Consider the following 24,977-nt stretch of genomic DNA (forward strand, 5'->3'; position numbering starts at 1 on the left):
AGGAACAATCCTCCTTGTTATAATAAAAGAACATGGCATAATGTATGCTTAAAATATTCCCAAAAATATTTTCTAGAAGAGGTAATATTCAGCATGATAGTGGATAACTCACCATTTGACATTCTGCGGCAGAATGATTATCTTCCTGTATGCCCCAGATAAAGAATAATCTCTAATTTTATGTCTCATGTTGTTCAGATCAAGATCATCAGCAGCAAGCATTTCCTTGTAGGCCTCTCCAACTAAAAACATACAACGAAAGATAAATTAGATCTGATATTGGTCCACTGCAGCAAATAAATATACATTGGAAAATGTATTCTGTTGACAATAAAATGTTGTTTTGAAAGCAGTGGCTACTGGTGAAATGTGTAACTGGTGGGGCGTAAACTCCTCTCTGAAACTGCAAGGAGCAGGCAAGCAAGGCAAGTGAGCCCAGGTGATTGAATGAGTAGGTACATGTATAAAATATTGGTGGCTCTCTTGAAATGCATTATGTCAGCTATATCCTGCATTTCTGAGGCATATCGAAGGGATAGGTTCTTCATAGTGGCTTAATCACTTCGGTTATGTTCAATTTGTATTAGACATGTATGCCATTTTTTCTCTATTTATTTCTTCCATCGGCATATCTCACACCTTATCCCCTTTACTCTTCAGCACCTGCTTTTCACTCTCTCCTGAAATACACTTCTCTCTCATCTTCTTCACTTTAACTCCCCAACACACAACACACTCACTCACTCACCTGTAAGCACTGCCTTTTCTTGTACTTTCATCTATTCCATTTTTTGGGAACTGTATATCTTCTTACCACACAATTGCACAAAATCACAATTGACACAGCAAGGGAAGCGTCAAACCTGTAAAAATGCAGGCTCTTCTGCTAAAGAAGGTCCCTCAGATCTAAAACCACCACTAGTGATCATATCGCCTTAAAATAAACAAAACAAAACACACAATTATGTGGATGATCCTTGGACTTGAGGAGGGCAAGAAAGAAATGACTGTTTTCAGAAAATGAATACCAACACTACTAATGTTAGAATACCCACTGGTCAGTATAGGCAGGATAAGATCTAATCTCGAAGATTCTTTCCACTACGCTTTCTGTCAGTAAGGTGCTGCAACATGACTCCTCTACACATACATACGCACAGTGGTCTCACTGGCTCAGAAAGTGCCACTGGCTTAACACTCATAGACAAACTATGGAAGAGAGGTGAAGCAAGACTCACCAACATAAGCAAGGCCTGACTTGGCTTATTACCTATGCTTCCACTGTGAATATCACTCATTGAGCAAGCCAAATTCCAGTTTGTCCTATGGTGTCCTGCTGCGGATTCCCAACACCTCTATAGTTTACAGAACAAATTAAATTTAAAATGTAAAAAGCTTTCAAGGTACCAATGGATTTAGTACATTTTCACGGATGTAGCTGGATGGAAACTGTGAGGCAACCAAACACAGAAATCTGTGGTGCTGCAGTTCATTACTACTTCCTGATATTACTGTGAGTAGAACAGATTTGGGTATCTCAGCAGTTCTCTGGTATAAGTTTGTAAAAATGTCCTAATTTTAACAGAAGAGCCTCAAAGAAGATCTGGTGCCTCATTTCATGGGGACGTCTCAGTACCAGGGACCCTGTGGTCAGGCATAGGATGTGTCTGAAGACCATTACAGTAAGTCTGACAATGCTGGTCTTCTCAATTTAGACAAGGATAAACCAAGAACTAATATCTGGTGTACACTAGCACAAAACAAAAGGCTGGGGTTCTTCATAACACAAGGTAAAATGTTTGAGACTTACTTTTGTGCGTTGGATAGATAACATCGAAACCAGGCAAAGGCATCACCACATCATGGATAGTATAGCTGTCAACATCAGCCTCTTCGATTGGAACTGCAGTAGCTGCAATGAAACAATTAAAGTCATAAAACAGATTACTTCCCATAGCATGATGTTTGTGTTTTTATAAGGTTATATTATATATTTTTTTTAAACTTATTATGGCAAAAGAGATGAGTAACCTATGGCAAAACGGCTATGTTACATAAACGATCTGCACTTTGGCTACCTTGTCATTGACAGAATAGCATTAACCAACAAAATGTATTGTTGCAGCCATAGCGCATAGATATGTGTAGATATATATATTTTTTAAGTAGGTAGATATAGTTAGGACCCAGTTTCTATAGGAAAAGCATTTTTTATTTGCCAATAACTTTGGCGCTGTTTGACAAATCGCCACAAAATTATCAAACTAATACAACAGTTGGTTCTGCTGCTGACTTTAAAGAGTTGGGGGTGATCCGTTAAGCGGGGACTGAGGAAAAAAGAAAAAGGGGGGGGGGGGGGGGTTGTCCCAAAACGAGTTTTCCCCATTCAGTTTACCACAGGGTCTTTAGACACGCCTACAGCTTGAACTGCTGGACGAAATGACACCAAATTTGGCAGTAATCTAGATCTTGGTGAGCAGATTGTGCTTTTTGTTATTTGGTGTAAATCCGTTCAGTAGATTTGGAGTTATTAAAAGCTAAAAAATATAAATATTTAGGGATGTGGAGGCTAGGTGGATCCCGGAGACCTCATTCTGAGATCTGATTGGCTGCGAACACTTTAATCAGGAAGTGTTGACAGCCAGTTTAAGACTTGGCTTCAGCTCAGTAATCCCTCCCTCCCCCCGAAAAAAGGGACACAAATAACGTTATATTTGGGAAATGGATTTTTTTAAAATACAGAAAATCTATTAAAAAACAAAGGTTACAGGGAGGTTCTAGTTCGGCTCACATTTCAAACGTTCAAAACCACAGAAATTCAGCTGTTACACTTATAGTTATTTCAAGGAACTACAACTCATGCCTTCACCATGCACTGCTATTTAACCCAGATATTACAGCACTCATGACATCTTTTATAAAATCATTAATTAAAAATATAAATGTAACATTAGCAGTCAAATTATTAAAGAGAAAACTGTGCATAATAGGGATGCGAGTATTAGTTACCTTAGGGTGCGAGTTACAGTTGCTTGAAATAATTAACTATAACAACTGAAGTTCTATAGTTTTTTTGTACGTTAGTAATGTGAGCCTATCTATAATTTCACTGTAACCTCTGGTTTTATATGTGTATATACAATGGATAATTGGAGGGAGTATTAACTCTTGTGTACTTTACCAGGATTATAATGATGTGAGATAATGACTTATATGCCTATATGAATCATGCAAATGCATTATCGAAGGACTGGAAACTTGTGAAAACACAAAAATATGTAAATATGCCAAATATGCCATTAATGAGTTAAAATCATGAAAATAGATCTATACAAATACTTTATTAGAAAGTGAATTATGAAAATAAGGCATTTATCGGTCGAATTTGCGGAAATATATGCCCCCCCAAAAAAGCACTTTATTAACTGAAAGCACTTTATCAAAAAGGAATATTATAATGATTTTTTGCAAATAAGCGACTTCATTTGGGAATCATGTAATAATCTCACTTTTGAATTTATGGAAATAACTCCAAAGAAAATTATTGCGAGGGACACAGTATGGAGAAAAAGAAATACTGTATTAAGAAACATGTCAGACTAAGCTAAATCCTGCAAATATTGTGATTATTTGGAAAGGAAAGTTACACGTGACATTGTGGTCTTTTTATGTGCGTGTACCTTTATAGAGGAGGTATAGACAAAAGGAGTGTGCTCCTTTAAATGTATGTCTTGCACTGCACTATGGGATGGCTCAGTCAAAGGCTTCTGCCGAAACGCATAGGCCATTTTTTCTGGTGGCACCTCGCACTTTGCTTATTATGACAAAATAAATCTTTTGTAAGAAAGTAATAAGTCGCACCTGATTTGTGCTGCCTCCTGGGATTGCTCGAAGAAGAAAATGTGGAGCAGGTTCCCTGGGTAACGCCCCCCTGACCAAGACCAGTCAATCCATACCAAAGCCCAGAACCCCCGAGACCAGTCAATCCATACCAAGGCCCAGAACCCCCGCGACCAGTCAATCCATACCAAGGAAGCCATGGCCTGTGTGATGTGTTCTTACACAGATCAAACACTGTGCAGAAAGCAGCAATAGCAACTGGGGATGGTATCCATCTAGCAATTGTGGCCTTTGCAGCGGCTTCAACTGACACCAGTACCCCATGGGTCACAAACAGGTAGTCTGATAAATGCAGGTATCTGGTTCAATTAAGATAAAAGCGCAAATCGTGTTTCACATCCAAGTTGTGCAGGATGGGAAATGTGGAAGTGGAAAGAAAGTTGGAAGAACAAGCTCCTCTTTCAGAATGAACTCAAAGAGCACTTTCAGGATGGAGGAAGAATGTATCCAAACGAGCACTTTGTTCCTGGGAGACACTGAAGGGCTCTAAGACACGAAAGGGTCGCTGATGAGTGAGGGCGATGTTAGCTAGAGAGGATGCCAACCACATTTAAAGATTTTAGGTATCAGGATGGCATTGGCAAGAAATGGTTCTGCATCACCCTGGCTAGAACCAAATTAACATTCAGGGGTCGCGGGCTGGCATACCAGATGGAACAAATGCACCAGGAATGTCAGATGACACATCATCGCCCCACTCACCTACGAGAAGGACTTTAAAAGCCTTTCTCTGTAAGCCCCAATGGCAGTGGTTTTCAAACATTTTAATGCTGCGCTACCCTGAGGTGGGCAGGGAAAAAAATCCTCGGGCCCTCCCTCAGAAATCTGCCCAATTATTCTATTAAGTTGGCAATGTTTACATATGTCTAGACTTATTTAAACATTGCAGTTAACTCCTGTTACCCTTGTAAAAATGCAATAAATGTTTTAATACTTTAAAAAAGCAGTGTTATAATGCCTCTTTTGGCCAGAGCCTGGCGTCCCCCTGGGATCAATTGAGGTCCCCGTCAGGGGGTGGAGGGCAGTCCCCCAGTTTGAAGACCCCTGCCAGTCTGAGCCAGATGGTTTGAAAACATCACTGCATCAATAATTGAGCATGGGAGCAGGTTACCAAGGCAAAATAACAGACCCTGTGCCAAGTGTTTTCCTGCTTCGCTGTACTGGAGTATTTTCTGACAGCCTCTAATACTACAGGATGTCTGAAAGGAAGCCTACTTCTTCAAAAGTCAGTTCCCCATGAACCATGCATATAAGCAGAGTGATGGCAATAAGTGTGTTGAACTCTCCATCCTCTATGGCCTTGAAGGCGGGCGATATGGATGTTGCACCTCTCTATAAAATGGAGTAGATCAGAGTACCAGGCTGAGGGTGGCGTGGCTTGAGGACTTGCATCAAAGGCTTTCCTGGCCTCTCTGACTTTGTGGAGGACCCTCGATATTAGATTGGTTAGGGGAAAAGCATACAGAACCACCGTTAGTCCTTCCTCGAAGATGGGGACTTTTTGAAGGCATTCCCATTCGTGGGACATCCTTCCATAAGGATGTTAGGCTGTATTCTCTAGTGCGCCATGCAACGTAGGAAACCATCTGGAACGTGCTGGGTTCCCATGCTCACTTCCATACATCAATACCGAGATTCCAGAACTGTGGTGAATGGATGTCTCCTTGTTTTCTGACACAGAAGAGCTGTGATATTGTTTGGGAGAACCATCACCCTCTTAGATATCAGCACTAATAGGTCAGTCACCGGTGCAAAGAAGGATGCCTGCAGCATAAAACGTTTATGCACATTTATGTGCAAAGGAATGTATCCCATTTATCCAACTACGTACTGCTGGAGTTCCTAACAATGTACCCCTCAACCCATATTCTGAGGAATCGGGGTGACTGTCAGCTCCAGGCAATGGAAGTGGAAGTAGTATCCCAGCAAGGTTGGAAACAAAGCTAAGTGGATAGGGATAAGCTTCAACTGTTTTTCTAGTACTAGGTGTCAATGTGGACTCCACACTCACTAGACGCTGCACGAAAGAGACAGTCGTCAAGGTATGATTGGCAGTGAACTTAGTCAAGAAAATCACCAATGGTGTCAGGATGTTATGAGCACACAAGGGGATGATGCTGAAGCTACTGGCAGTGTACTGTACTGGTTGTGTTAGTTTCCTACTGTTAACAATGGATTCTATTGGAGCGCCTTTAGCATGAGCACATAAAAATACACCCTTAAATCCACGAAGCACAACCAGTTGTGAAGAGTACCAGTATCAGAGAAAAGGCTTGCATTTTCAACTTCTACATGTAGGTGGAACTGGTAGAGATTCAAGATGAGGCACAACTCCCTCCTCTACTAATTCCTGTAACAGTTCTTGAGATGCCAACCGTAGAGCGTAGCCATTTCCACCACTTACAGGACTTGGTTATATCAGTCCAGTGGTGGCAGTGGAGTGAATGTCTTTCATAGTTTCATAATATATTGATATTTAGATGTAAATTTGGAAGAAACATACAGTATTGAGGTGCTTTGATTGCACAATGTTTAAGAAAGAAATGGCAACAACAGGCATATTCAAAAGTCTAAGATGGTTTTGTGTAAGTAAACAATATCGCTTTGACACATTGTTTCAGAGATACTCCTGAACCCAGTTGCATAGAATGTTATGGAGGAAAACCTTCTATTGCCATTTCACATTGATGGGTAGCTAGTGAAATATCTTCAGAAACATATGAATTTGCACTTTAAAAAAAAAAAATTAAAGTAGTATAGAGTTTACACCTTCAAAGAGAGAACAGTGACACTTAATTCTGTCAGTGCTAAAAGGATAAGTAAGTCATGGGCTTGACATCTGAAGTATGAAATGGGATGTGTCAAGATGCTAAACGAGATAAAAAGCCATAGGGTGTGACTGGCTTGATGTTAAACTCAAAGGAGAAGTGGGGCAAGAGTCTGTTACGAATTAAGATAATGGGGTCTGGGAATGCAAGCTACAACTGAGTAGGCCTTTAGGGAAGACCAGGGTCAAAGGTGCACAGCATAATTCACAATATTCAAATAGAGTATTTCTTTTGTTAGCCAAATCTTCCAATCATCAGATGCCATGCCCACGTCAAATCACCAACTAACAGTGAAATGGTTTCTTATCAATGAACAAAAGAAATAAATGAATCATTGCTCCCAGATACATATTTAGAGTATCATGCTTACTAATGTTAAATGCACTACTCTTTGTCTCGGTCTTGTTTTAAATCGTAAATGCAATTGAGTATACAAAGGATAAAACTTTTAAGTCAGGGTTCTTATAGAGATGCTGCCATGTAAGCCATAGTTCCTAAAGGGACGATTCATTGTAGAGAAAAACACAATGCTCTGTAATCAGTCATATCTCATAACCAGCAACATGAAATCCAGTATGCAGCTTTATTTGATGTCTGTCTGGGTTTTAAGATGTATTATGTAATCATTCACTGAATAGCACCTTTACCTGCTTGAGAGGATATAGAAATTGTAATAAGGTTCGGAACAGGAGTAAAAGGAGAGAAAATTAATATGTGATAAAAGTTTTGCAAGACATATTGTTTGCAAGTATTTATACAATGACATTTCAAGCAGGGGTTTCTTATTCTGAGCACTGGAATTAGAGCTTTCCATTGTTCAGCTTCTCTAACGTGGCCAGACTTTGGTCTGCTGCACTCTGAATTTGTCTATTATACACTGGTTTCAAGGTGGCAACGCCAAAGCTTCCCCTTTTGTGTGATTTTGAAGCTAGATTCACAAACTCATGAGTGTGATGTAAGTCATACATTTAATAGTAATCTATTTGCTTACCTCCTTTAAGTGTGAGGTCCCCTCGAACGGCTTTGAGTCCATACTCCTCTATCCTCTTGCTCACCATATTATTCCAAACATAACTCTGATAGCTATGAATGTACATCAGGCGATTGTTCCTTGGAATCTAATGAAGATAGCAAACAAATATCCCATTAATGTGTTAAAAGCAACGCTACACCTTAATTAACCATCATGAACTATTATTTTTCAAAAAAATGATAGCTTTATATGAGCTGTTCTTCTCTGAAACCAAGAATAAAAGTCATGTAATCACTGAGAACACTCATTATGTGTTAAACCCATTGCAGGCAGGCCCTAGTGTAGGCGTTTTAGGGGTAGATTTGTCTATTTTGTGAATGAAGAAACAACTTGAACATGTTAAAGCTATCAAGTGTTCTGATGTTTGTCACTGTACTCATGAAGAAAATTCTATTGCTGTGACTCTTCTGTATATTTTTTGTACCTCCAAGAATCCTGTCTTGAAACTCTGATTAGGTGACAAGGTCTCAGCAGGGTGTGTTCATTATGTCTTACAGCTAACTGGGTGGTGGCATTCTTAAGAGGTTAAACCTTTGCCTATGGATGTCGATTTACTAAAATGCCCAGGGTAGAGGAATAAGCCATCTCTTGTACAGCAGAGAACAAAAGTTGTATTTCACTAGATAATTCTCTCTCCAGGGAAGCTTGTGGTAGCCATTTTGTCAAAAAACAATTCCACCTTGAGTAAAATTTAGAAGGTCTATAGGTTGGTGAGAGGGAGGTTGGGGCATTCAATAGATATGGCCATTATATTGATTTGCCATTTGTTGCCCCCACGTGGAAAGCTATCCTGATATTATAGCTTTCAGGGCATCCTGAACTCAAATATGACAAAAAGAAACTCAATGCAGACACCACAACACATTGAAATGGTGAGTCTCGAGGGCCAGAGTCATTATGGCAGCCAAGAATGCAGCTGACAAATTAAGTTCCGTATAAGAACTATGGGCACCACTGTTTATTGGTTCTTTGGGCCACTGCAAGACCAAATGGACTCTCATTCACCGATTTACTAACCAGTCTCTTGTAACCTATGTTTGAAGGGCAGCACCATGCCCTAATTCTGCACAGGAAGAACGGAAAGGATCACTGATGGGTTACTGCACTGCTGAGGGGTCTTGCATCTCTGGCAGTCAGTCAATGTGAATGCCACTCAAAACAGCACACACGTTTGCACAGCATCGGCTTCCTTGCTTGAGAGGAGCTTGATAAACCAGTTCAATCTAGCTAACAGCCTTGTGAGCCATAATCTGCAAATCTTTAAAACAGCAAGAATGCTGAGGTGCAGGACCCGGGTCAATCAGGCAAGTGTTTTAAAAAAAAAAAAGTAAACATTTGAAAAGTTACTTGGATTTCATAAAGCAGCAATCTTGCTTAGCCTGTGGGCCGACTGCTCCCTCAGCTTAAGATTTTATCAAGAGACAACACACTGGAGTTGTCATGCTCATGCTCCAAACTTGGTCATCTCTGCTCCTCCAGAAGCCTACAGGTGTTGCTTGTGCAGCCAGAAATCTCTCAAGTAAAGCTTTCTTTACTTCCTTTCTTTGAGATTGCGGTTAGTAGCTGGCCTCTTCTCTTATTTTGAGATGGAGACATATTACACCCTAGAGGAAGGCGACACAATACGTGTGTTCACACTCTTTGCAATATATTAGTGTAACATATACAACATAGTTACTTTGCCTAAACAATGTTTTAAAGACCTGCCATGACCCGAGGACGTGGCCAGTGCGAGCTCTTTGCCGTTCGCAAACACCTGGCCACTTACAGCCGCCAAACACATCCCGTTTCTCTTGACAAAGAGCTGCCAGGAGGCCATGATCACATGGGAGACCCCAAGTGCCCTCCAGACAACTTGGCGAGGCCGGTGAGTGGGGGAAGATGACTGCAGCTGGATCTCAGCGCAGGTCAAGATGGTGGCCCCGGTTTGCTAGCCGAGCCCGCCATCAGAGCAGCTCACCACAGCCTGCACTCTACTCCACCCCCTGAGCTCAAAGGAGTGTTGTGGGAGTGGGCGCATTGTTGGGGACCGGCCCGCTGCCCTCGACGCCGGCTACCTCTGACCGGGCGATCAGCCCACACCAGACAAGTAGAAGCCCTGCTGGTGGAGAATGAACCGCACTATTAGCGCTACCAGGCCCGAGCGGAGCACTTCCTTGGAGGACAGTTTCCACAAAGGCGTTGGGGGGGAGGAGGACGGGGACAGATGGGGAACAAAGAAGCTGTACGAGAAGTCCCTTACCTTATGACCTGTCATTACTATACTATTTGTGGCTTAGAGCAGTGGTTCCCAACCTTTTGACTTCTGTTGACCCCCACTTTATTATTAGTGGAACCCCCACTGAATCATTATTGGAACCCTGGGACTCACCCCCACTGAGTCATTACTGGAAGCTGGGGACCCTGGCCTAAACATTGTTGATGATTTGAATCACAAAACAATACAGTAAAAATACAGACACAAGCATTCCATCAAACACACACAAACAAAAAATAAAAAGCAATTAATAGGAAAGTTGGAGCTTTTCTAAATTCAGTTGAAGCCACACATCATCCACACTAAATTCTGTTTGATGCACCTGCACTGCTCTCACAAATCAGTCTGAGGATACTAATTATATTTTTAGCTTCCAATTTCAAATTCCTTGACATTTACAGTATCTTTTAAAATGTTTAATTGTACATTAACCCACTCTGTGCATATACTCTTTATTAATCTGTTAATATCAGTTAATTTTCTAAGCAGTCACGAACCCCCAGGAGTCCCTGGACCACAGGTTGGGAACCCCTGGCCAAAAGGATCGCTGGCTCTGTCCCTCTGCACCCTCCTGGTGCCTGCAATGCTTAGTTGGCAACCTGTTGGAACGGATCGCTTTACAGTAAGAGGTTATCTACCTCTTGGCCTCTCTCAGCTACTAACTGGAGTCGACTACTAACTGCTCCACATCCTTGGGTGGAGGACCTAACTTTGTATTCCACTAGTTCAGTACATGGTTTGGCCACCCTACAGGGCTCTATTTTTTTTGCTATTTCTTACCAATGCTGGTTGCTTTTCTGGGCTAATTCTTAGTATTTACTGTGTACATATAGTCTATACTTACCTCCAATCTTATTGTCAGAGAGCACATTCTTAATAATTGCATTTCTGATAAGCTGCATCAGTACCTGGTGGACTTAGATCTGACCACTCCCCAAGAATTGAGAAAGATGGCAGACAAATGGGTTCGCACCAGAGTGGGTAGGAAAACTCCCACAGGGGTGACAAAAAGTAGAAGGATTCTTCCAAGATTCAGGACAAAGGTGGGGACAAATCTAAAGACAAGAAAGAGTCATCTGGAGGTCCGCAAACTTTTTCCTGGGGTTGGTCTAAATCCTCTTCCTCTTCCCACAACCTTGGTGCTACATCGGTGGAAAAAAAGGCCACAGGGCAGGTGACAGCACCTGTCCAAAAAAAAAAAAGCACCAAGCCTGCTACTACCTCTACCCCTTCTACCCCTAGTGCCCCTAGCAGTAGCAATAGCAAATGGTAGTAGTAGTCAGTCCAAAAGCATAGCTGGGCTCACCCTGTGAACTTTAGTGGGCTCTGGGTTAGTCAGAGAGACCATTGAGGCAGTTCGGGTTTCTGAGGGTGGCATTGATCTTGCCATTGTAGCTGCTTGTCCCCTTAACCAGGTTACGTACAGGCAGCATCCCCTTATCAATAGTGTTGAGGCGAAGGCCTACAGGGACACAGGTGCTGGTGTCACAATGGTGACTGAAAAACTGGTGCCACCTAAACAACACCTACTTGGTCACACTTACCAAGTTACTGACGCTCACAACAACACTCAGTGCCACCCCATGGCTGTTGTTGATCTTAGCAGGGGGTGGGTGGGGGAATGGAGGTGTAGGTTACTGACCAAGAGAAAGTTGTGGCATCCACTGACCTACTTATAGAATGTCTGTTAGGTAATGATTTGGAGACTTCACCTTAGGCTGAAGTGCAGGTGGAAGCCCATGCAACAATACTGGGGATTCCTGGGCACATCTTTGCTTCAACAAGAGCACAGGCCAAGAAACAGGGAGAGCAAGGAGCACTGGAGCCTGGGGAAATGGCCCAGGAAGCTTCCAAAAAGAGAGAGAGGCAGGGTAAAAAGTTACTCCCTCTTTAGACTTCTGATGAGGATCCTACTCCTGACAGAGGAACCTGCCCCTCTGGTGGAACCTACACCAGAGGAGCTTAAAGCTGATACAGTGAGGTCTTAGGTGTAGGAGGACCCACCAGGGAGGAACTTACTCTAGAACCGAAGTCCTGTCCTACTTTAGAATGTCTGAGGCAGCAAGCTGCAGCTCAGGAAGCAGGGGATGTCAGTGGGACCCCACAGGGTCTACTGGGACAATAACCTCCTTTATTCTGATGCAAGGGACTCCAAACCTGGTGGCACCAGGAGGTTGGTAATTCCTCAAACGTTTAGGGAGTTTTTAGTGACCTTGGCACATGATATTCCCCTTGCAGGCTATTTGGGGCAAAGCAAGGCTTAGGACAGACTTGTCCCTCACTTTCACCGGTCTTACATGTCTGAGGATACATAGGAGTTTTGTTGCTCCTATGTTACCGGTCAAGCCAGTGACAAGACAAGTGGCACTCCAAAGGCCCCGTAATTCCATTACCAGTGGTTGGGGTACCATTTGAGGGGGTAGGGGTAGACACTGCTGGCCCGCTTGACCCTCCTACTGCATCTGGGAACAGTTTAATACTGGAGGTGGTGGACCATGCCACCAGGTACCCAGAAGCCATTCCACTTAGGACTACTACAGCTCCTGCAGTGGCCAAGGCCCGCTGTGAACTTTTTCCAGTGTGGGTTTTCCTAAGGAGGTGCTATCAGTCAATGATACCCACTTCATGTCTGCATACCTTAAAGCCATGTAGAAGGAGTATGGTGTGACATATAAATTCACCACCCCTTATCATCCAAAAATGGGTTAGTTGAGAGCTTCATCAAAACCCTCAAAGGCATGGTCATGGGACTCTCAGAGAAACTCAGGAGGACATGGAATGTCCTATTGCCTTGCCTTCTCCTCGCCTACAGGGAAGTTCCACAGAAGGGAGTGGCCTATAATTCCTTTCAACTTTTGTTTGGACATCCTGTTAGGAGTCCACTTGCCCTTGCAAAAGAAGGTTGGGAGCAACCTCTCAAACCCTCCCAAACAGGATGTACTGGGCCCAAGATCCAGAATGGCCGAGTACTTGAAGAGGGCATCTAAAGACCTTGAGGCCAGCCAAGAACTGCAAAAGCAATGGCATGAACAAAAGGCTGTGCTGGCTGTTTACTAGCCAGGACAGAAAGTGTGGGTCCTGGACCCTGTGGCTCCCAGGGCACTCAAAGATAAGTGGAGTTGTCCTCACACTATGGTGGAGAGGAAAGGTGAGGTTACCTGCCTGGCTGACCTAGGCAACACAAGAAGCCACCACAGAGTGCTTCATGTGAATCGCCTGAAGCCTTACTACGACAGGGCTGGCATGACTTGCTTATACCCACTGATGAGGGTCAGGAAAAAAAGATTGACCCTCTCGCTGACCTCTTCTCCCACAAGCCAGGAGATGGCTCAGTAGAGGGAGTAGTTCTTGCTGACTGCCTCTCTGACCAGCAAAAGGATGACTGTAAAAATCTCCTGGGGCAGTTCTCTGAACTATTTTCCGTGAACCCTGGTCAAACCACCTGGTATAAACACACACACTGACACAGGTGACAGTCTAAATATATAGGCAGCCTGACCATGTAAGAGAATGCATCAAAGACAGTCTAAGCTAAATATATAGGCAGCCTGAACATGTAAGAGAATGCATCAAAGCAGAAGTGCAAAAGATGCACGATTTAGGAGTCATTGGCCTTCAACCAGACCTTGGGCTAGTTCTGTAGTCTTGGTACCCAAGCCTCACTCTAAAATGGTAAGAGAGATTAGTTGAGTTGACTACAGAGGCCTGTCTACAGTCACCAGGACAGATGCTCATCCAATCCCTTTGGCCGGTTATCTAATAGATAATCTGGCTGCTGACAAGTATCCCAGTACATTTGATTTGACTGCTGGATATTGGCAGATCAAATTATCAGAGGATGCCAAACCTAAAACGGCATTCTCAACACCTAGTGGGCATTATCTCTTACAGTGATGCCCTTTGGTTTAAAGAGTGCCCCTGAAACATATCAAAGATTGGTGAACAAAGTTCTCCAAAGTCTGGTAAGCTTTAGTGCAGCATATCTGTCTTTAGCTTCACCTGGGATGATCACCTGGTCCACCTTGGAAAGTCACTCGAGGCCCTAAAAAATGCTTGCCTCACCATCAAGGCGTCACAATGGCAGATAGGGCAGGGCAAAGTGGTTTATTTGGGCCCCCTAGTAGGTGGAGGCCAAATCCAGTCCCTCAGGGCAAAATCCAAACCATAATGGATTGGGCTGCCACTGCTACTCAAACCCAAGTCCGAGCCCTCTTAGGCCTGACTGGGTACTACAGGAGGTTCAGTAAAGGGTATTACTCCATTACAGCACCCTTAAATGACATATCCAAAAAGATGCCAAAGAAAGTCTGAGGTATGGATAGGGGCAGTACTTTTATAACTTAATGAAGAGGGCCAGGATCAACCTGTTGCTTTTATAAGGAGAAGGTTGACCCCCAGAGAGAAGTGATGGTCAGCCATTGAGAGGGAGGCCTTATGCTGTGGTCTGGGCCTTGAAGAAGCTGAGGCCATACCTGTTTGGAACTCACTTCCTTGTTCAGACAGACCACAAGCCCTTCCTATAGCTCAAACAGGTGAGAGGTAAAAATCCTAAATTGTTGTGTTGAGCCATCTACAGGGAATGGACTATACAAAATATTTTTTTTTGGTATGGTTACCCCCACTTTTTGCCTGTTATCAGTTTGCTTAGACTGTTTTCACTGGGCTCCTGCTAACCAGGACCCCAGTGATTGTGCTCTCTCCTCTAAATTTGGTTGCTTTTGTACCATTTACTCCCCACAATTGGCATACTGGTGTACCCCTGTAAGTCCCTAGTATATGGTACTTAGGTACCCAGGGAACTGGTACACCAGGAGTCCCCCATGAGTTGCACCATGTATTATGCCACCCATAGAAGCTCATGCAAACTGTGTCTCCAGGCCTGCCATTTGAAGCCTGTGTGAAAAGGTGCATACGCCCTTTAACTGCTGGTCACTACACCAGGTCACTGTAAGTCAACCCTATGGTAGGCCCTTTCAGCCCAAAGGGCAGGGTGCAGCTTCCTGTGTGTGAGGGCACCCCTGCATGAGCAGAGGTGCAACTGCAAACTCCAGTTCCAATGCACTGGTCTTCGTAAGGACGGGAAGCCATTTTACCTGTGTACTGGCCACAGGTCACTCATTACCTGTGGTTCAGAAACACAATGGTAACTCTGAACCTAGGCATGTTTGGTATGACATATGTCGGAATCATATCCCAATACTGTCACTATTGGTAGAATGGTTCTATGCACTCTGGGGGCTTCTTAGAGGACCCCCCCAGTATTGCTCCTACCAGTCTTCCAGGGTTTGCGAGCAGCCCACGCTGCTGCAGCCTCTCTGACAGGGTTCTGCTCTCTTGCTGCTTGACCAGCTCAAGCAGGGGAAGGCAGAACAAAGGATTTACTGTGGGAGAGGGGATGCAACACCCTCTCTCTTAGAAAGAGGTGTTACTGGGCTGGGGAGGTGTAGCCTCCTCACGCCACTGGCTTGCTTTGCAAGCAACGAATTTTGTAAGGAGGACACCAAACAAAGATTGCTTTGTTTGGTGCCCTCCTTACAAAATCTGGTTTGCACCAGTCCAGGGACAAGACTACACAAAGGAAAGGGGAGTGACCACTCCCCTGTCCTCCACCACCACCCCAGGGATGGTGCCCAGAGCTCCTCCAGGTAGCCCCTTGATTCTGCCATCCTGGGAAGAAGAGGTGCAGAGGCACTGGGAGCATCTGGTAGGTTAGGATAGGTAACTGACATCAGTGACCCCCCCCTTTGATAGGTGGTCACCCTGCAGAGTGACCAAGCCCCCTGTTAGAGCTATTTAGGGACTCCATGCTAGTGGGACCCAAGATTCAGTGTGCAAGACTCCACCAGGACTTCTCAGCATCTACCTTTTCTGTTCCTGGTCACTGGAGCCACTGTTGGACTTCAAATGAACGAAACAAGTCTGCAACTCCCGAGACAACCTCGCCTTGAAACAGTGTTTCTCCGTCTCCTTCTAGCAATTGCAACATGTCCAACTCTTTGCATCCTCTGGGGTCTGCAATACTTCAGCTGCATTAAAGAAGCAAGAAGGAATCTCCTTTGGAATGAAGGAGCCACACCCTTGCATCTGCATTCACCTAAGGCAACGACATCTGGCTCCTGGGATATGCGCTCCTCTGGTTCTGTGTGGATCCTCCAAAACAGGTGGTGGTTCTGAGTGGTCCTCCTAGTCTTCTCTGTTGTTGGTCCAACTTGGGAGACGGTGAGCCCTTGCCTCTCCCTGCAGGACAGAATCCCTGTGCACCGTGACTCTTGCAGTAACCAGGGCTTGTTGATTCCTGCTCGAGGGATCTTCAGGCTCCAAGTGGCCCCAGCTCCAGCACTTCATCCTTGCAAAAACCGTCTCCTTTCTGCTGCTCCCGCGATGTGGAACTCCTCTACAGCTGTGCTGACTGGGCCTCACTTCACCATACTGTGCCTGCTCCTAGTGGGTTGCCTGTGGTGGTTACAACTGCTTCTGCTGGCTTTCCCGACTGCTGAGGGTCAGTACGGACTCTCCTCCAAGGGTCGAGTCCCCTGGACCTTGCTAATCCTTTGAGCTCTGCAAATCCTACTCTGTCCAAATTTGCACTTGCCAAGGCTTGTTGATGGTCCTCCTGACCACTGACCCGTCTTTGACCCGTCGGCCAAGGTGGGACAGCTTCTGCACAACTTCAGGGACTCCTCTGCAGCTCCTGGGCTCCACAAATGGTCTTCACCTTCCACCGACGACCCGGATCTTCTTCCAAAAGAAGGGTGGGTAGTAGCTCCTGCCCCACCTGGACACTCCTGCGTGGACTGGACTCTGCCCCCTTCTTTTGCATGTCCTCTTCATCCGGAATCCACTGTTGGGTCCCACTGGGCTTCTCCTGTTTTTGCAAACTGCCTTTACCAAGTCCTTTACCAAGTCCCCTGGTTAGTCTATGGGAAGACCAGGTAACTTACCTCTGCTCTCCTTGTCGCTGGGGGTCATCTAAGTACTCAACTCTTGGGGTTGCAAGCTTTCCCAGCTCCCTACTAACTATTCCACATCCTTGAGTGGGAGACCTAGCTTTGCATTTCACTATTTTAGTATATGGTTTGGCCCCCTATAGATCCCTAGCTTCTTTTTTTGCTATTTCATACCAATGCTTGTTATTTTTCTGTGCTTATTCCTAGTACTTACAGTGTATATATAGTGTATACCTACCTCCAGTTGGGGGACTGCCTATAGTAATCTAGTTCAGTACCTTTATATTTGCAACACTGTGTGGTTTCTTTCATGTGAGATAAGTTGCTGTGCGACTACTGTGGTATTGTAAGTGCTTTACACTCCTCCTAGATAAGTCTTGGCTGCTCACCACAGCTACCAATAGAGAGCCCTGGTTTCCTAGACACTGTTCAGTAACTAATAAGGGATGCCTGGACCTGGTATAAGGTGCAAACATAACAGGCCAGCTTCCTACACTCCAATGTTATCTTTGGAGACAAACAGATCTAACCAAGGCTTAACCCACTGCTGAAAGAACTTTCACCACCTCTGGATGGCAAAGTCATTCGTGATTGACTAAGCACTGTCGGCCGAGTTGGTCTGCTCTGACGTTCAGAACCACCAGGGATATGCCTTGTTGTTCCAGCCATGTCCAGAGGCGCAAAGCCTCTTGACAAAGGAACCCCACTCCAATCTGCTTGTTACAACACCACATGGCAGTTGGGTTCTCCTCAAAAACACCGGCACTTACTTCCCTTTGGGAGACGGAAGAAATGCTTTCAACGCTAATTTGTTAGCTTAGAGCTCCAACAGACTGATGTTAAGTCAGACTCCGCCAGAGATCAGATGCCTCTGATTTCCACCTCTCCTAGGTGGCTGCTCCATCCCAGGAGTGCTGCATCTGTCACTACTGTTAGATCTGGTTGGGGAAGGGAGAGGGATCCGCCTCTGACACAATCGCGGTTCAAAAGCCACCACTGCAGATCATGTGCTGTTCCCCCCGAGATCTGGATCATGTAGGACAGACTTCCCTGATGCTGCACCCACTGGAACGTCAGGTCCCACTGCAGAGCCCCCATATGCCATCTGGCATGTGTCACCAGAAGGATGTAGGAGGCCATGAGGTACAGCAGCCTCAGAGTCACCAAAATCCAGAACAGAGGCTGAAACATCGGTGTAGCCTGAATATCCTTGACTCGTCATTTGGGAGGATAAGCCTGAAGCTGCACTGTGTCCAGAACAGCTCCGATGAAAGCGAGTGTCTGAGAGGCAGTCAGGTGTGACTTTGGTACGTTTATAGTGAACCCCAGTGAATGCCTAAGGTTTGCCATACTCTGAAGGTGGGAGACCACAGTCTGGGGTGTGCCCACCTTCAACAGCCAGTCGTTGAGCGTCACGATTGGGTAAGACTGAAACCCCCTGCTCTCCACAGGTGAGCTGCAACCACCGCCATCAACTTGTTGAACACCTGAGGTGTTCTGGTAAGGCCAAAGGGGAGTACAGTGAACTGAAAGTGCTCGTGGCCCACCGTGATTCCCAAGTAACAGCTGTGGAAAGGACAGGAATGTGGAAGTAAGTCCAACACTTCCATCGAGTTTCCAGGGGCCAGGGTAGAAAGAACCTGAGCCATAGTGAGCATTCACACGTCCTTAGCCTCGCATGGAGCTGGGCAGCGTACACGGCATGGTGGCTGGAAGAGAACTGACATGGTGAGGCACCCCTTCAGTAGCCACGAAAGGGGCGAAAAGCAGATTGAGGTGGATGAGGGGCTGCCATGAGGCCCAAGGACCCGGCCATAGCACGAGAATTCTTGCAAATTCTGCTTTGTCTCCGAAGAGACAGGTGCCATCAAATGGCATGTTCAGAAGATCGGCTTGGACATCCCCCTGAAGCCAGACGTCCTCAACCAGGTGTTGTATCTCAGGTCACCGTCAATGCAACTACTGTGCCCAGTGAGTTGGTCGTGTCCAGTCCACATCTGAGTGTGAATTTTGCTGCGTATGTCCCATCAGAAACACCTTGAGAGAGTACAGCCTGGGCCTTCTCCGAGAACTGTGGCAGTACTTCCGTAACCGTATCCCAGAGCATATGGGAGTAACAGCCCAAAAGGCATGCAGTGTTAACAGATCGCAATGCCAGGCTGAAAGAAGAAAACATCTTCTTCCCAAGTTGGTCCAGCCTCTTGGATTCCCTATCAAGGTGTGCAGAAGGGACAGCACCCTGGAAAGTAGAGGCTTGCTTAACCAAGCTCTCAGGGGAGGGGTGTTGTGTCGGAGGGTCAGTTGGAGCAGGTTGATGGCAGCGGACAACTGACCTGTTCACAGGAGCCCCTGTGCTATGTTTGGACCAGGTACCCAGCCGGACATTGGTAAGGGCTTCATTGAAGGGCAAAAGGGGGTTCAGAGGAGGAAACCCCAGGCTGAAGCACATGTCAGGAGCTTAGTCCTGACTGCTACCAAAGGCAGCTCGAGGATCAGGACCTCGGCTGCATTTCACACCACCATGGAATAGGATTCTCCCTCCTCTGCAGCCCCTGCTTCACCAGGTCTGTAAGCCAGTCCAAAGGGTCTTGTAGCTGGCATTTTAAAAGGTCCAGCGATCCCTCCCATTCCTCACCGTACCCCATCGCATAAGAATAAGGGTCAGGATCCGACATATGGGGCAAGGCCGTTGTCGAAGTGTGAGTCGGCAACGCTGGTCTAGCTCCGTGTCGGAGTCGACAGTAAGGATGGGGTCGACATGGAGTAAAAAACTTCAACACCTGGATCTCCAATTACACCAACAGCATTGTCCCCATCAAGAGCAACATCCAAAGAAAATCCTCCAAAAAGGCCAGCTGGTACACCCAGGAACTCAGAAAAGCAAAATGAGACAGCAAACACCTGGAAAGGAGATGGCATGCCAGCAAGGACAGCACCAGCAGAGCAGCCTTCAAGACCTCCTTCAACCTGTACCACCAGCTGAGAGCAAAGAAAACAGCCCTTGCCACACACATTGAAACCAGTGCCAACAACACCAAGGAACTTTTAAACATAGATAAGGAATTCTCCAACCCGGCGGCCAGCAAAAACAACATCACACCCTCACAGGAGCTGTGTGACAACCTTGCCCACTTCTTCCACTACAAGATCACAACCATATACAGAAACTTCGAACCCCACCCTACACCTACGCACTACCTCGACAGATACTTCACAACCGTAATTGACACAAACAAACATACTGACCACCTGGTACACATCCTCTACACCCAGGACACCACCTCCACCATGAAATGCATCCACTCAGGAGCTCCCACAGACCCATGTCCGCACTACATCTACAACACTGGAAACCAAAGAATCGGCCAGGAACTCACCACCCTGTTCAACACTTATCAACACCTCAACATTTCCAGACGCCTGGAAAGACACCAAAGTCAGACCACTATTCAAAAAACCCTTTGCCGAGCCCAGTGAACCCAAAAACTACTGGCCAATCTCCCTGCTTCCATTCCCAGCAAAGGTACTGGAATAGATCATCAAGAAGCAACTCATGACATACCTGGAGCAGAACCAACTACTCAATGCTTTCCAATCTGGCTTCTGCAGCAATCACAGCACCGAAAATGTACTGATCGTAGCCACGGAAGACATCCAAATCCTCCTCAACCAAGGACAAAACAGCAGCTTTGATCCTTCTTGATCTCTCGCCAGCCTTCGTCACCATATCCCATCACATGCTGATTGAAAGACTCCACCACATGCTGATCGAAAGACTCCACCACATCGGCATCCAAGGGGACACGCTCAGATGGATCAGCTCCTCCCTCACCAGAAAAACCCAGAAGATCTACCACCCACCTTTCATTTCCTAATGCAAGGAGATCACCAGCAGTGTCCCCAAGGGCTCCTCCCTCAGCCCCACTCTCTTCAACACATATATGACCCCGCTAGCCAACATCGTCAGAGCCCAGGGCCTCAACATAATTTCCTAACACTCAACTCATCCTCTCATGCACTGACTACCCCTCCACCACCAGAAGCAGCTTCCACAGATTCATAACAAGCATCACTGATTGGATAAGGAACAACTGCCTGGCAGGTGAACACAGACACAACAGAAGTACTGATCACAGGAACAGCAGCAACCCATGGAACGACTACTGGTGGTCATCAGACCTAGGAACCATACCCACTCCCTCCGACCACACCAGATACCTTGGAATCATAATTGACAACAAGCTCACCATGGAAACACAGATCAACGCCGCCTCCTGCGCCTGCTTCCTCACTTTGCACACGCTACGTAAGATCTTCAAGCGGCTACCTCTACACACGAGATGCACAGTCACACAGGCCCTCATCACCAGCTGAATGGACTATGGCAATGCCCTCTATGTAGGAATCACCGCACACCTCCTACAGAGACATCAGACCATAAAGAACGTTGCAGACAGATTTGTCCTCCGCCTTCCCCGACGAACTCAGATCCCACCCCACCTCAGGCAACTCCACTTCCTCCCCGTACTGAAGAGAGGCCAATTCAAGCTGCTGACCCACGAACAGAAGGCTCTACACAACCAAGGACCTGCGTACATTACCCACCGCCTGAACTTCCACTAACCTTTGCGAAAACTACACTATGCCTCCCTTTCACTTGCCCATACTCCCCGCATCTATCAGAGAAGAAGTGCAGGACGCTCCTATCACGGTGCAGCAAATACCTGGAACAGCCTCCCCACACACCTTCGGACCATCACCTCACTTCCAGAATTTCGAAGGGCTCTCAAGACCTGGCTGTTCGAAAAAGCCTCTGGGATCTGCAAATGCCTGGATACCCAATTGGGTAATTAGCCGCGCTTTATACATCCAGAAAGATTGAGTGACGCCACATGGGGGCACAGGCACGTCAGGAGCATTGACGTCAGAACTGGCGTTGGGGAAGGTCACAGACGTAAAACTGATGCAGGTTTGGATCCAGGAATGTATTCATGGGTGCCCCTGGAGCCGAGGCTGAAGCCGCTGGCATGGCGCACAGGGGTACTGCTCGAGAAAAATCTCTGGATCCAGGCTGACACCTGGGGGAAATTATAAAGTAAGGAATCTGCAGCTAGATGTCTCTATCAAATAATATGGTGTTTAAGCATGTTAAACATTTAACACTACACTGGTAAGTAGTACAAATTACACAATGACACAGCTATAGTGCTTAGTTTTACAGCCCTCCTCAAAACACATTGGCCATGGTCTCATGTAGGAGAACTGAATAAAGCATTTTGCACATCAAAGAACATGAAAGGACAGTCATAAATAGGTACCCTTCCTCTCCCAATGCTTTCCCATTTCATTTCTGTGTTTTAATTTCAACTCATACAGCTGAAGACACAAGGGCATGAATGACATGCAAGCTGAAGAAGGGAGAGTGCTGAATTGTTAATTTTGAGTGTCCAAACAAATCCACTTACGTAAACAGAGGGCCACAGCTTCGGTGTGCATCATTCATTCATCTTAGTCTGATGAGTCTGTGAACCACCACTAGACCCATGGCAGTGGGGAAGGTGTATTTTTGCTAAGTCCATAGCCACATCTTCATGACTAGTGTTCACAGGGGAGTGGAATGACTTCCCTCACACTTTCACATAAAACATGACCATAGTGCAGCCTGGAGATAATTAAGGTAGTAAAGCCTTTCAGGGTTAGGCAGGTTGCCTCTCGGTTTTAAGTTGTTCAAGTGCAGCAATAGGTCACCCATAGACCATATGCTGTTGAGATTAGCAGAGGCCTCGTTGGCTACATACCGATATAAAGAATTATTCAATGTGACAGACCCTCTGAGGAAAGGAAGGAAATGATGGACAAAAGATGTTCCTCAGACCACCATCAGTCCAGGTCCTGAAAGATGTTTTGGGAGATGAGAACACAATGGAATTCATGGTAAATCTCATTTTAGTCAAGTTGTAGTGAACACTATTCACAAACAATGTGGATTCAGGTTTATGGGACCCTATAAACACAATACATGAAATACCAAAGGCTTCTAAACATTTTTTTAACTGTTCTTGATTTCTGTAAATGGATACAATGGCCAGCTTAACCTACAGCCTAGTGAAGAAAAAGCCTTTCTTAGAATTGTGCCCAAAGATGATATTAAGAACATGCACTCTTCTGTGCATGCTCGTGGAATTTTGTTTTACTTTTTCTTAGCAGTGCCTAAACTGGAAAAAAGTAGTGTTGTCACACAACTGAACTATGGCAGTGGCTCGAGACAAGAGAGGTCTAATTAGTCAGCCATTTGAAGAAGGGTAGGGGTATATTCCCATGCACATCAAATGACCCATAAGGTAGAGGTAGAGGCAGAGGTCATACACCTGGCAGCACTATCTACTGGTAAATCAGTCTCCAGTGCCAAACCATGAGTATCTGAGATGGGGTTCCCAAATACTGATATGTAGAACAAGTTACTTACCATGGGTAATGACGTTTCTGGAGAATACAAAGTCTTGTCGGCCAAGGAAAGCGCAAAATGAACACATGAGATAAGTGTATCTTGAGGAGCGTCAACATCGACCTGATCGCACCAAGAAACTGTGATGAAGTACATAAGGGTCCATGCCGAGTCCCCATTTTAGATTGCACATTTTAGCTTGACACGATTTACACTTATATGATAATGTACTGAGAAGACATTGTGCATGCAGCTTATTCCTAGTAATTGTTTGTGCCATGTAGTCCGTACACTCCATCCAAGGCTAGGCCATACAACGCAATGCCCTTAAATCCCGACTGTCCAGTGGAGACAGCTCTAAGCATCTACACAAACTATTACATTAGCTCTGCACCTCTGACACTGCAATATGAACAGTGCTTTTATTGTATTAACTGCCTTTGTGCTACATGCATGCAGGAAAGGAGCACTTCTGCTGGGATTATCCTACAATGTGGTGCACTGTAACTGAGATGCAACCCTGCTGACTCTGACCTCCATCCTGTAAAGGATGATAGCCTGCACTACAACAGTCTACCTTCCTGACACATCTTACCCAGGTATGTGGTTTAGGCTATCCCAATGGATCTGGCAGACAATACTCCCACTAGGCTTCTGATAGTGTGGGTAGTTATAAAAAGTAGTGTAATAACATCATAATATTACCATGGTTGAATTGTTCTGATCTTTTTCACCAATGTTATAACACTGGTTACAATGCTTTGTTTCATCTGACTAATAGCCACAGCTAATGCTTTCTGTACAAGAATACGATTGTTTCAATAAATGTCTGAAAAGCCATTCTCTTATCTTTCTTGTGTTCACCTGGGGCATGCTGTTAACAACAAAAGGGTAGACCTGTTTCCATAATTTCCGCGGGAATAAGAAAAGTCATGTTCGAGGTTCTGTCACTCTGGTAAAGTTAGGAGCTCAGATGGAGCACTGCGAGCTAGCTAGGAATTGTGTCAACATTTCCTGATGGTAGAACTGGACTGAGTCCCTATCTCCTAAAGTTCATGTTGACCTAATACACAGTCCTACACCATTAGTAGGAACCATATAACATGGTGCCACCAACGCTTTAAGTTTGGTACTTATTTAATGGGTCTCCTGAGAAGTTCTTCTGTGTGCCCACTGCCCCCTTTTCACCTTTATACAGAGACGTCAGTGGCATTAGGGATTAATTATTCTCAGCTTCATAAGAAACCTCTAGTTTTGTTTGAAGGTTGTTCAAACTTGAATCTTTAAAAGGATTACCCCACTATAGTACTTTTCTCTCTCTAAAATCCATTCATTACAATGAATAATACAGTTAACATTCCTGTTAGTTGTAGACATGCTGCTACCACACATTTACTGGCACAAGATTTCCTTCCTATGGGTGGAAATGTTACCTTCGTGGTAGAGGCACACAAAGCATATAAATGAGAAGTTTATTTACTCTTGGGTTAATTTTCCTGCAGCAGATGCCACACAATACAGACATTTCATACATAAACAGAGGCCAAAGCACCTAATCAATACAGGC

The 24,977-nt window shown here is 45.2% G+C and overlaps 1 protein-coding gene across 1 annotated transcript in view; it reads right to left on the bottom strand.

Moving 5' to 3' along the window:
* The window catches only part of PUS7 (pseudouridine synthase 7), a 255,751-nt gene that overhangs the window by 40,121 nt on the left and 190,653 nt on the right, over positions 1-24,977 (bottom strand). The window contains exons 12-14 of the mRNA XM_069229854.1: positions 7,720-7,846; positions 1,811-1,912; positions 113-242 (exon numbers count right to left, since the gene is read on the bottom strand). Of these exons, the coding sequence (XP_069085955.1) occupies positions 113-242; positions 1,811-1,912; positions 7,720-7,846 (359 nt within the window). The remainder of the gene's footprint in view (positions 1-112; positions 243-1,810; positions 1,913-7,719; positions 7,847-24,977) is intronic.

Source organism: Pleurodeles waltl, chromosome 4_1 (assembly GCF_031143425.1).
Source record: "Pleurodeles waltl isolate 20211129_DDA chromosome 4_1, aPleWal1.hap1.20221129, whole genome shotgun sequence".
Taxonomy (NCBI): domain Eukaryota; kingdom Metazoa; phylum Chordata; class Amphibia; order Caudata; family Salamandridae; genus Pleurodeles; species Pleurodeles waltl.